This window comes from Myotis davidii, unplaced genomic scaffold (genome assembly GCF_000327345.1).
Source record: "Myotis davidii unplaced genomic scaffold, ASM32734v1 scaffold433, whole genome shotgun sequence".
NCBI classification, from domain to species: Eukaryota; Metazoa; Chordata; class Mammalia; order Chiroptera; family Vespertilionidae; genus Myotis; species Myotis davidii.
In genome coordinates, this window is record NW_006293776.1 from 2,698,052 (window position 1) to 2,711,948 (window position 13,897).

Consider the following 13,897-nt stretch of genomic DNA (forward strand, 5'->3'; position numbering starts at 1 on the left):
ATGCATGTCATAGCGACCCGTTGATCAGTGGTTCGGTTGTTTAGGCTTTTACATATACTAGTAAAGATAAGTAACTTCAACAGACAGATCAAGATGGCATACAGAAGAAGTCCAGTAGCATTTTAACGAGCAAAGATTTCTAAAATCGAACATCAAAGTCATAAACAATAAAGTAAAGGCAGTCTGAACTACCAAACAATGGGCCCTCTCTAATTGCCTGTGGTGTGGAAAAGACCACAGATCTGAAGCTGGACTTGCATACCTCAGGAGGTAAGCTGTCGTCCAAGACCATGAGAATGACCTCGGCTGAGCTTGCCTGCCCAGCTGCTGCTCCGTCTGCCCACTGGCACACACTTGCTTGTTCATTTTCACATCAAAATAACTGCACATTGTTTGTCCATACATTTCTTAGCTTCCCTCTGTCAATCATGCTTGTCAGCTCCGATCCATTCAAGGACCACTACAATTATGTCCAAATAATATGTGTATTCATGCCTCAACATATGAAAATACACACACACACACATGCCATAGTTAGTTTTGTTATACTGATGAGCAGGTTCTAAGTATTATTTGACAAAATTACCTCTACAGTTGGAAAATGGCATGCTGGCTATCAATGGGGTCTTTTAAATTAATCTTTTAAATTACTATTAATTTGTGAAACATTTCTAACTTCATTTAAAAGGCAAAACAGACAGACTCACTGAGAATTGTATCTGTTTAATGCCTCCCAGTAATCCCTGGTTGACATCATTTGGCACCTCCACTTGGAATGGAGATTTGGTTGACAGAGATTTAATGAACAAAAGCATTTCCACTGATTTGGGGAAATCTCATGCTGAGAGGCAAAAACATGACAAATGTCTGCAAAGTCTCTGTTGACTTCACTTTACTGAGCGTGCTCTAAAAAAACTCTAAAAATCCCAAAGATTAAACTACACACACACTTTTAATGCCCTTCATGACTCCCAATAAAACATGTTGAATTGTGCATATTGTTAAGAAAATACATGGGAAATAGAGAGAAACATCTGGTTTCACCACTTGGAAAATGCAATAACTGTCCATTCACGCTGTTGGCAAGCACCCAGAAGCACACGCTGGATTAACAAAGCCAATTTAGTGCTGGGAAGGCAGCTGGTTCCAGTGTCTTCCTTCCCAATGATCATCGCCATCTTAAACTTCAAATGCTGATTGTCTTACAACATAGGAAAACAATAACTGAACTAGTGTTTGTTACTATAGAAAGCAATGCTTTCTCCATTAAATGTGCACTGTGTACACACACACACACACACACACACACACACACACCTCTGCTTGGAGAGAGACACCCAAGGCTTGTCCTTGCAGAGGATTTCTAGAATTCTTCCAATGAATAGAAAGTTTCACTCACATGACTTACCTGAACGATTTCAGTGAGGGTATAGCATTGAGAAAAGAGAAATGAGGGGCACTTCTACAAAAAGTGCGATCTTCCCAAGAACTGAATAGGTGATTAGGGGCCCATACTTCAGAAAACATGCAAAGAATCCTAATGCACTAGTTCTCAAACTTCACTGCACTTCAGAATTCCCTGATGATTTTCAAAAATTGTTGCAGAAACACCATTGCCAGAGATTCTGATTAACTTGGAGGGGTCCCTGGCCTGAGCATCCGGACTTTAGACAGCTCCCCAGGTGACTCTATTGAATGGAACCACCGCTCTAGTATTACATTAACATTGACCAATAAAGTTCTTAACAATCCATACCTTCCTTCTGTTGGCTATGCCCAACTTCATTCAGTTTTTTTCTGGTTATAAAATGATATCCAGAGGAATTTCTTGGCCAAGTAAATTTGCCTTTAGAAATCTTTAAAATTATTGGCTAGAGTATATAGTGAAAAAAATTAAATGCATTAAAATTATTACAAAGGAGGTAAATGGGAGAGGCAGACTATTAACTTACAATGAACAGCAATGAATAGAACTGAAATGCCACAATCATATCTACCCCTGTAAAAACACACACTGTACAGAGAAAGGAGTGTACATGTCAGCTGCAAAAGAGCTGAACTTCCAGAACGTTATGGATTGAACATTCTAACAAGCATTTATAAAATGTCATAACAACAAGAGGAGAGAGGCCTCGGTGCAAGGAAGGGTGATCTTATTTCTGTTGGTTTACTCTGCAACTTTCAGTGGTAATGGGATGCAACGATACTAAGAAAAGATAAAAAAATGAGGTCTGACCATTACATGTCCTTGTCTTCTACTCCTCCCTATGTGTATCTAACATAAGGAATGCTCAGTAAACAAAATATACAAACGGAGTGGGGCAAAGGTACGTTTACAGTTGATTGCATGGGAAATAATACAAAAATAATAATACAAGAATAAATTCTGTGTTTTGCGTGCTCACAGCTGTGCTCACAACCTACTTTTGCTCCACTCTGTATATATATTTAAAATTATCCTCAAACAAAAGAAACATAAATATCACAGAACCATCCCAGCTTACAGGGCTGCATACTGCAGTGACTACTGCTGCGACACTGGCCCCAAACAGGCACCAGTGGGAAGATGGTGGGGAACTAGCACATTCACAGCCCTGCTGGAAGGAAAGAACCACTAGCTACGACAGAAGAGAGTTCAGCTTCCGGCTGTGGGTGGGAAGCAGGCTGTGGAGACAGCCCTTAAGAGTTCAAATGATAAGGCGGTGGGATGGCTAGAAAAGGACCTGGAGTGTAGAATTAGAGAAATTAGACAACACAAGCTATAAACATTATGGTAAGAAAATGAAGAGGAGCATATGTTCTCACATCTATTTTGAAAATACCTGAAAAAGGTATCTTCTCTTTAATACCTTATATTTGGAGTAGTATATTCACTTTATACATTGCACATTATTTTCCACTTTGCCTACCAATTTCAAGCCCACATTCAAACAACCAACAAAAATGGAGAAGTATGTTTTACTTATTATTTTCAAAATGACTATGGGTTTTTCTTACTATCACATATATCTTCTCATTGTGGAAAATACAAAAATATACAAAAGAAAATCAAAACTATCCTTTATCTCATTACCTGGAGACAAAAACGATTATCATAGGGCTATGTTTCTTTCCAGACTTTTTCTTGACATGGATATCACAGGAAGAACATTTTGAAAATATTAACTTCATCTATTTTATTTCTCCTGGAAATCGTGTTTCCCTTTGGCCATCACTGGAATGGAAAAGAGAAGTAGGCCAAGTTCTCAGACACCTGCTCCATCACTTTCTATGCCGTCGTGTGTCACACTGCGATGCTTGGGGGCTAAGTAGAAATACTGAGATAGCTAAGGGAGCATCCAACAACATGGGCCAATCCCCCACTTTCCTGGTGTGAAATGCCTCCCAGGAAAATCCTGCATTCCGTGAAACAAAAGCAGGGGGAGAGCGTTGTTTAGTAGAAATTATATGAGAAAACATTTGTTTCTCCCAGCTGCACAAGGTCTAATTGGAGGCACGCGCTGGGAAAACCAGGGCTGTAAGACCTGCAGGAGGGGACCTCAGGACCAGAGGCAGAATCAGCAGTAGCACATGTTGGCCCACACCCTAAGACTGAGTGGGTCCAGTTACGTTACCAATGAATTGCATAAGACCCAACGCCAATCCTAATACAAGAGATGCCATGGACATCCCGGCAAGGGTAATGAAGACACTGAAAGATGCAAGAAGAGGAAAATAGCAGGGTTCAACATTTATGTAAAATGTGATATCAAATTCTAGAAGGGAGTCAGAATCTACAGGAGGAGCAGCCACTCGCTGCACCCCCCCATCCCCCCCATCGCCAGGAGGCTGGGAAGCTTCCCTATAAGCTCCGCTGGCCAAAGCCCTACCCATTAACCACATGAGCTTATTAACCACTTGAAGCGTGACTACTCCCGGTCGAAATGTGCTGAAAGTGTAAAATGTACAGCAGGTTTCAAAACTTCATATAAAAAAAGAACATAAAATATCTCAATAATTTTGTGTTGATAGCATACTGAAAGGATGTTTCTAAATATATTGGGTTTGATAAAATTTATTATTAAAGTCAATTCCACCTTTTACTTTTTACATCTTTAAATGCAGCTATTAGAAAATTTAAAATTACATAAGTGATTCGCATAATATTTCTATTGGATAGTACTGCCTTGTACCCTGGGAGGCAAAGGGATGAGGTGAAATAGCGCAGAGTGATGAAGACCCTCAGAGGTATCAGAACCTGCAGGCTGACCAGCTGCCCTCCCCTGACCCCTTCCACTGGAGGAGGTGGCCTGACCTCCAGGAGAGAGTTTGTGCTTTACCCCCAAAGAGATAGAGATGACACAAAATGGAAGAGCTTGAGATACTTTTAATTAAAAAGTTCTCATCTTTCCTCACTACCCTGAAGAAAGGGGGTTCATAAAAAAGCTGAGATCAGTTACTATTCTTCACACATTTGGGAGTGGTGTGAGTGAATATTTGACCTTGGTACAAATGAAAGTCTTTTATAGACTTGATATCATACTTTATATAAATTTGGAGCCTGTTTTTTATCATCTTGCATATGTTAATATTCATCTCTCCCAAGAGGAAAAAAACTATTTATTGCCGTATAAAACAGATTTTTAAAGTAATACTGAAGTGGAATAGTATTTTGTAATAAAAAAAGAAAAATCTAGTCCAGTCAGTGTGGCTCAGTGGTTGAGTGTTGGCCTATGAACCAGGAAGTTATGGTTGATTCCCAGTCAGGGCACATGCCTGGGTCGTGGGCTCGATCCCCAATAGGAGTTGTGCAGGAGGCAGTCGATCAATGATTCTCTAAAATAGCAGTGTTATCCTGGCTAGTATGGCTCAGCTGGTGGAACATTGTCCCATGTACCAGAGAGTCGCCGGTTTGATTCCTGGTTCAGGCACATGCCTGAGTTGTGGGCTTGATCCCCAGTAGATGCATGCAGGAGGCAGCTGATCGATATTTCTCTCACATTGATGTTTCTCTCTCTCTCCCTCTCTTTTTTTCTCTCTAAAATCAATAAAAACATACACACACACACACGTTTTAAGTAGCAGTGTTAGTAGCTTCCCATAAGCAAGCTGAATTTCTGCACATTTTTATGCACTGACATGGAAGTAGAGCTGTAGAAAATGAACACTATCAGCAACCTCACCTCTGGCAAGCACCCCAATATCTATCAATTTATCGTTAGGACATCAAACATGAAATGTAAAAATTTAGTCATTAGATAATAAAAACATATTTCAAACCTTGTATAATGTCGCCAAAGATATAGAGAAAAGCCCATAGACAAATACATTTATTAGAAAATAAAAGAGACTGAAAACAAAATAACTAAAGCTTTCAACCCAAAAGGGCAGAGGAAGTTCAGTAAGGTTAAGGATCATGCTTCTTTCTCTGTCTGTCCTCCAACTCTATCCCTATGAAATGAGCCACCATATTTTACCTACTCTAAATACTTTATAAACATCTATCACCTCTACATACCCACTGCCACTTCCCACTTCAGACATTATTTCTGACAGAGCTACGAAAGAAAAATTTTTTAATCTGCTTCTTGGGAGTCTACTAATTCCAAAATAATATCCAAGCCTTCACCAGAAAACTATGACAACAAAAAGCTATGAAATTTTCTAAAGAACCTAAAAGAGGATTTGAACTGAAGAGCTCTTCTGGAAGCATGATCCTAGATTAGAGATTAAATTTGGTTTATATATCAGTTCTCCCTAACAAAATTTCAGTGCAAAAAATCAAAGGAATTTTTTAAATGAAATTTCACATTAATAATTGATATTTTTGAAAAGAACAATGAGTTAACACTTGCTCTATCAGATAGCAAACAGAATAATTAAAATAGCATGTGAAAATATAAGTATAGATTAGGTTTTATTTCATCTAATCAAGACTCCATATGCATAGAAAAGCATAATTAGGAGTGTAATATATGATAAAGGTGGCATTTCAAATTAGTGGGTAAGAATGAATCATCAAATAATTAGTGTTGAGATAACTTGCTATCTCAAATGAAAATGATAGACACTTAGCTCCTATAATTCATGAAAATAAATCCCAGATGGCTAAATTTTAGGAGAAACATGGATAATATGTAATATTTTAAAAGAATTGAGCAAGTCTATTTGCAAGAATAGAATGTATCATTTTGTACTTTGCAAAAGTGATGCCCAGCCAGGAGTAGAAATGGGGAATGATGTCCAGCTTTGCCGGTAGTTGTCAAGCTGTGTCCCATGGTTCGGGAGTCTTTCCTTTTTCTAATTTTCTACTTATAACACTTTGCCACCAGAAGGAAGCAGCTTTTCTAATTGGAACAAAAACTTTATATGCCAGCAGCAACCAATAAATAGTATTAATAGTACATAGTTAATTTGTATGTACATCGATGCTTTCTTCCCCCCACACAAAAATGGTGGCTATAAATGGAATGTGTTCCTTCAAAATCCGTATGTTGAAGTCCTAACCCCCCCAACGCAATGGCATTTGGAGGTAGCGCCTTTGGAAAATAATTAGGTTTAGATGAAGTTATGAGGGTGTGCCCTCATAATGGGATTAGTGCCCTTAAAGAAGAGGCATAAAGTTAGTTGCTCCCCTCTCCCCACTGTATGAACACAAAGAAGACAGCTGTCTGTACGCCCAGAATAGAGTTCTCACCAGAAACCAATCAAGCTGGCAACTTGATCTTGGACTTCTAGCCTCCAGAACCGTGAGAAAATAAATTTCTGTTGTTTAAGTCACCAGTTATGATAGCCAAAGCTAATATAGTGGTATGTTATCATAAAATATATTGTTTTTTTGTTGTTCTTAAATTCAATTTCATGTAGGTTCACATAGGTGGCATGTATATACATCAGTATATATGTATATGTATATATATGCCTATGTATTAAACAACTGATAACAGAAATAATTTCTACAGAAGAGCTTATATGAAGATAATGATCAAAGGTTGCTCCTGATTTAACTTTAATGTTTTATTTGTTACGAGTGGCCCAGTGCATGAAATTCGTGCATGAAGGGGGTGGTTCCCTCAGCCCAGCCTGCACCCTCTCCAATAGGGACCCCCTGGGGGAAGTCCAACTGCCGGTTTAGGCCCAATCCCACAGCAGTCCCAGATTGCACCCTCTCACAATCTGGGACCGCTGGCTCCTAACTGCTCACTTGCCTGCCTGCCTGATTGCCCCTAACTGCCTCTGCCTGTCTGCCTAATTGCCCCTAACCCCTCTGCCTGCTTGCCTGCCTGATCACCCTTAACTGCCCAGCCTGATCTCGCCCCCAGCTGCTCTCCCCTGCCAGCCCCATCTCGCCCCTAACTGCCTCTGCCTGAGTGATCTTGCTCCCAACTGCCCTCCTCTGCTGGTCTGATCTCACCCCTAACTGCCCTCCCCTGCCAGCCTGATTGCTCCCAACTGCCCTCCCCTGCTGGCCTGATCTTGCCCCTAACTGCCCTCCCCTGCCGGCCTGGTTGCTCCCAACTATCCTCCTCTGCTAGCCTGATCTCGCCCCAACTGCCCTCCCCTGCCAGCCTGATCTCACCCCAATGGCCCTCCCTGCCAGCCTGATCTTGCCCCTAACTGCCCTCCTCTGCTGGCCAATTTGGTTCTGATTGGTCGGTTTCTATGCCAGTCAGCATCAAAAGCTCTGCCTCCTAGGCAGCCATTGGCTCCTAATAGTTGACCTTGATTTGGTTCTGATTAGTCCGTTTCTATGCCAGTCAGCATCAAAAGACCCGCCTCCTAGGCAGCCATTGGCTCCTCACACTTCACCCAGATTTGGTTCTGATTGGTCAGTTTCTGTGCCAGTTAGCATCTCTGGGACTATCAACGGGGGCCTGATCAGAAAGGCCAGGCTGATCAGCAGCCCCTTGGAGGCCTGGAGAGAAATGGAGAGGTGGCTGCTGGCCAGACTGGCAGAGAAAGGAAGAGGCAAGTGCTGATCAAAAGCTGCCACAGAGGCAACAGATCAGTCCCTGCTTCTCTCTTCAGGCCTCTCTCTGACCCTGATTAGAAGCCCCCTCAGCAGTCAGTGCTGGGGCACCACGCCTGCAGCGGAAGCAGGACTGACTTCTGATTGGTTGAGCCTAGGTTGTGACCAGTTGTTATGAGCCAGGGTTTTCATATATTAGGATAAGGCTGTCCTCATATTACATGTTGTGTCTAAAATATTTCAAATGCTTATGTATTTTGAGAAAAAAATTATGTTGGAAGGTGTCTCATGTTTTCAGAAGTCAATTGATAGTAATCACTTATATTTAATGAATACCTACTATGTTCCAGGAAGTATGTTAATTCAATATCTCCTTTATCCCTTGCAACAATTCTATGAAGTATATACTATTTATGCTTTCATTGTACAGAAGAAGAAACTGAAGTTCAGAGAAGTTAAATGACTTAGCCAAGTGCATACAGCTATAAAGGGTAGAGGCCAGGATTCTAGCCTCAAGAACCTGACTCTAGACTAAAGCCTTCCCTTTTAACCTCTACAGCAAGTTGAGAAATAAAAATAAGGCAGCCGGAAATTAGCAGGGTAGTGAAAACTTTGGCAATAATTTCAGTAGAAAGATGAGGGCAAAAGACATTTGATAATAGAATGAGAAGGGAAATATAATTAATAAATGAGTTGCTATTTTTTAAAAATTATGTTGAACCACATGAAATTGTGGATACTTAACCATTTTTTACACAAAAAAGTGAAATTTGCTTATGACTCAACCTAGTATATGTGCTAATTTATGAATATTATTTTCAAGAAACTTTCTTAGAATTATAAAAAAGACAATAAAAAGCAGAAGTTTCCAAAACCCTCAAGGCTGTGTGCATTTTTAACAAATCTGAAAACTGTTTCAAGCCTTCTTATTTTGACATGAGAAAAATGTGCCTACAAGTATAATATCAAATATGAGATTTGTGAATTGTATTTCAGTAGTGGAGAAAAACATTTTAACCAATCAAACCAATTTCTTAGTTTCAGGATGATTATAAAAAATTTCAACTTTTGGTTCAGAAGAAAAAGCCACCAGCAATTTTTACATGCTGAATTTTATTTCCCTAAATCACAGAATGAGGTCTATTCTTTTATTTACATCACCCACAATTTTCTGAGAATTATTTTCTAATATATTATCCTAATATTTTAATGCCCCTTTTCATGGATTTTCCATGCAAATACTGGATTCATACAGATCATAGACCCTTAAGAGTTAATAGCTCACTTAACTCACAGAGATCATCCAGTTAACATTGACAAAGCACAAAACAGAGCCTTGTAGAGGTGAAAAGAATGCTTTTCCTTAGGTCACCCACTATTCAGGAAGATTGAACACTAAAACCCTCATGGTCTGGTGCCTAGTCCTTAGTAATCTTTTTACTTTGTTATAATGTGCCTATTTTTATCCTGTTACATAATGCAGATTAATCTGACTTTCCTTTTCTTCTTTTCAACTGGAGTTCTGAGTCAGCTAATCTTGATAATTATTGGGACAGGAAGCAAAGGACTAACATGGCTCTGTAATCAAAGAAACGCCGGCTATGAGGAGAGATTCTATTAGATACATGTCCCCTAACTGCTGGGACCTCGAATCTGTTCTGTTTTTCCCACCCGCTTTAATCCTGTGGCTCACTTTTGTTTCCCCGGCATAGTTTCAGACTATCCAGCAAGCCTTTTGAACGTCACCTTGGCCTTGCCTTTAGTACTTGGTTGTTTGAGAGTTGTTGTCTCTGACCCATGGCATGGCCTGTCTTCTGCTTTCACTCATCTCTTGGATTGTGCTTGTTTAATCGGTTTCTCGCTGGCTGCTTCACCTCCTAGCCTTGAGCCTGGACTTTGCTATATTCTGTTTTCTTTATAATCGACTAAACTGAACTCTAAAATCCTGAGATACCTGGAAAATAATGTAAATTTCATCTAGAAAATCCTTAGGGATTTCCTGGCATCTATCCGGAACTCCAGATTCACTCCCCAATCTTATGACTGGAGTCTGCAATGACTGTCCCACAAGTCACACTGGAAGCTTCCTAGATACAAGTGAACCCCATTGCATCAAATGGTAAGACCTTCAAAGTTATTTATAAGTCTAAGGAGCAATTTTTAAAATTGCTTTATTTTTAAGAGCAGTTTTAGGTTCCAAGCAAAATTGAACAGGAAGTATGTAGTTTCGGGCAATTCTTTTTACATTGACTAACTATAAAGAATATTTATTGTGATTTGTGTTATGAAATGAAAGATCTATCCTTAATTTATCTTTTGTGAAAGTCCACTCAGGAACTAGCAAAAGTAGACAACTATGCCAATTACCAGTTTATGGTCTCTGAACTCCAAATCCACCCTTCATTGTCTGCTCTGGGAAAAGAGCTGAACCCTGTAATATTTCTCTCTCGCAGCTCATACGATGTTCTGTCAGAAAGGAGTGCTGGCAGGACGCCAAAGAAGAAAGCAGTTCTCCTTCCCGGATCCAGTGTTTATCCCTTCTTGCTCCCACCACGTGGTGGCCAGTGGGATGTGTGAGAGATACCCCATGGTGCTTGTGCCCATGAAGTGCCAATGGCACCTCATAATCAGGTGCCCATCAGATTTTAGAGGCTCTCCCATGGTCAGATTCCCACAGAGTCTCACAAGCACCCAAGGGGTTGGCTTCCGGCTTTGGCCTCCTGCACCAAGCAGGGGGTTTCTGCCTGCAGGCTGACTGTGCACAAGGCCTTGTGGAGGCCATCGGAGAACGTCTCCACCATTCACGGGCCACACCACACCTCCCACAACGAGGTGTGAATCCCAACCATGCCGAGGGACGGGAGACAAACCTCTAATTTCTTTCTTTCTAGGGAACCCTCCTTTATCCCTGGGATAAAGTTCTCTTTTTAAAGTTTTCTTTACCCCTTTATGTAACAGATTTTTCTGTTAGAATGAATAATTCTTTATTTAAAGCTTTTCCTATTCAAATTACTATGTTGTCTCTGTCTTTTCCACTGAATCTGATTGATACAGTAACATTGGGAAAATAGCTTTAATTTCTCAGTAGACTCATTCATAGAATGAGGAGATTGGGTTAGTTGATCTCAAATGTCCTTTCCAGTTCGAAAGCAAACAAACAAACATTATTCTAGGAAATTTATTTTTTTTCCAGTTCAAAAACAAACAAATATTATTCTAGGAAATTCAGGTTTTTTTCTATACTTCATTTCTAGAAAAATGAAGTATACTACAGTGAATACCATACAGCACAGTGTAATTGTGTATCATCCTCCCCAGCCTCAGCTATAGTAAGTGGGTCTTCCTTCTCATCTGAATAATGCTTTCCTCTTTCTGGGTCAAAATATTAAGTGACAGCAGCAGCCAGTATCATTCATGTACACAGTGGGCAATCAGATACTATGGAATCTTCTGTGAGGGTTTTAACTAGGAAACTTTTTAAGGAACAAAATAAAAAACTAGCGGTTCATGTATGAATATGAGAGTTTAAAATAGGTCAGAAGTATCAGTTTACCCATTTGTGAATATAAATACTGTAAATATATATTAAGTGTAAAAAAAATGTTCCCACTGATATTGTTTATCCTAACATAGGATAGAAGATTGCATCCACTACCTCCATCACCATACAATTTAATTTTTTTCTTTTACCTTTCTCTGTCTTTTACTGACTGTTCAGCCATTATTTTCTTCAATTCTTCTAGACGCCGAAGATCTCTCATTTCCATTTCTTGCCAATTCTGTTCTTTTTTAGCCCAGTATTCTCTGATCTGTTGTATAAATGTTACATAAAATTTAAATTAACAACAGAGATATGAAAACTTATAACAACATTACCCATCGGCTCAAAGAGCGAAGATTGAATTTAAATGGCACTTCATCCTTTTCATTTTTTAGATCTGCTTACAATATATTGGCAACAGAAAAAATAAATTAAAACACGAAGGGTCACATTCTGAAACACTGTATGGTTTAACAATTTCTGAAGTGGAAATGTGACTTGGGCCGAGACCTGAGGTTTTAATCTACAGTTAAAATAATTGACTTTCAGGGAACCACAATAAAGGCATGTTACTGTCTGTCTCTGAAGTATATGATCTACCTGTCACTCAAGAATATTTTTATCCCTTCTGGTAACACAGTCTTTAACAAATATAGCATCAAACCTATTTATACTCTAAAAGCATGAGTTTATTTATGCTAATGGACAGCAGGATGTTGAAAGCTTTATGCTTCTGGTGAAGTAGCAGGAGATAGGTGGGAGGAAGGAAGAAAAGAAAAAATTAGTGTGTTGTGAAATATAGCAGGTATGACTTATGCGGTAAAATAAAGGACAAATTTATCAAGCATTGTTCTTGTTAGGTCTGTTTCACTTTCCTTCTCTGGGGGCAGAATGATAAAACAGAATTACACACATGCTATCATCAGGGGCTGAAACATCTCTCAGGCCTCTCCCCCTGATGGGGCAGTTGAAGCTGATTTGACTCTGGCCTGCCAGGTTGTGTCTGGGCCAAGAGACTGGATCTTGCTGGTAAAAAACCAAGTACCTCACAGGTGAATGACAGTGAGTGACTCACAGAGGCTCTGCTGTAGAGGATGGGTTAGCCCCACCCCCAATGTGGCATTTTCTCTTCTTAAAAGTGCAGGTGGAAAGCTCAGAGGTTTCGGATTTTCCCTAGCAACGCGGTTTCTGACCCCGGGGAGGACCAAAAGGAGCATCCAGAGCACCATGGCCACTGTAACTGCCCAGCAGAGCCTGCAACCTCAGCAGCCACATCCATTCAACACTTAAGGAATAAGTGGATGAGCTCCAGGTAAAGTGATTCCACTACAAAAATGATTGAGATCTGAATTTGGGGAGATCAGGGATGAAGCCAGAAAGGGAGCAGCACCACAGATGGGAGTGAAAGAGGACAGGCGAGGGAGAGGGGGAAAACTGACTGACAGGTGCACTTCAGAGCCCTAACTGACAAAGGCCAGGGTGTTCTCTCAGTGCCAGACAGGGCTCTGTTCACGGTGATTATATTATCTCCCCCTGGGATTTATAAGTAATCTCTATTTTATACTTTATACTTTTCTGTGTTACTTTATTGTTTGCAATGAGTATGTATTTCTTTCATAATCAGAGAAAAAGCTATTTCAAAATTAAAATTGGAAATAGAACAGATATTGGATTGAAGAGAATTTTTCTCTGGGTTCCAGTGTTTGCTTACTCCCTGCACTGGCCTTGGAGACAAGTTAGTGATCCTTTGTTGACAAGTGGACCCACTCTGGGTTTCTAATATCCTGAGATTGCTGACACCATTTTGTGCAATGTCCTGTGCAGGCCCTAGAAGTATGTCACACCTGAGACTTTTGGACATCTCAGGACGAATTTTCATTCTTTACTCTCTGGTATTCTCATCTATTGCTGTACCATGAATCAGTCAATCTCTCTCTCTCTCTCTCTCTCTCTTTCTCTCTCTCTCTCTCTCTCTCTTTACTCCTTCCCAGTTCTTTCTACGAGGCCCTCTGAAACCTCTGTGTCATCATACACCAAATCCTCTACTTCTTTAACCTTCCAAACACTACTCCATGGTTTTGACTGAAATTCTCTTAAGTGAAGGAAGGATGCTCATCTTCTGATGCCCCATGTGCAAGAGGCTGGGAAATGGTTTGGTCACTTTCCTCCTTCACCGCTCCCTCCTATCCAGTACAACACCTTCCTCCTTTGATGTCCAAAGCAACTCCTTCCAGCTCCTAGGTAACTTCAGCATCTGTCTGAATGCCCTTCCCACCTGCAAATCTCACAGTCCCATGACTTCCTCCATTCCAATGAGCCACCTCCTCCTCCACCTCCTCCTCCACTTCCTCCTCCTCCTCCTCCACTTCCTCCTCCTCCTCCTCCTTCCTTGTGGATGCCTGACCTCC

The 13,897-nt window shown here is 40.4% G+C and overlaps 1 protein-coding gene across 1 annotated transcript in view; it reads right to left on the minus strand.

Moving 5' to 3' along the window:
• The window catches only part of CCDC148 (coiled-coil domain containing 148), a 180,381-nt gene that overhangs the window by 42,725 nt on the left and 123,759 nt on the right, over positions 1-13,897 (minus strand). The window contains exon 11 of the mRNA XM_015566302.1: positions 11,639-11,757. Coding sequence (XP_015421788.1) covers positions 11,639-11,757 — 119 coding nt within the window. The remainder of the gene's footprint in view (positions 1-11,638; positions 11,758-13,897) is intronic.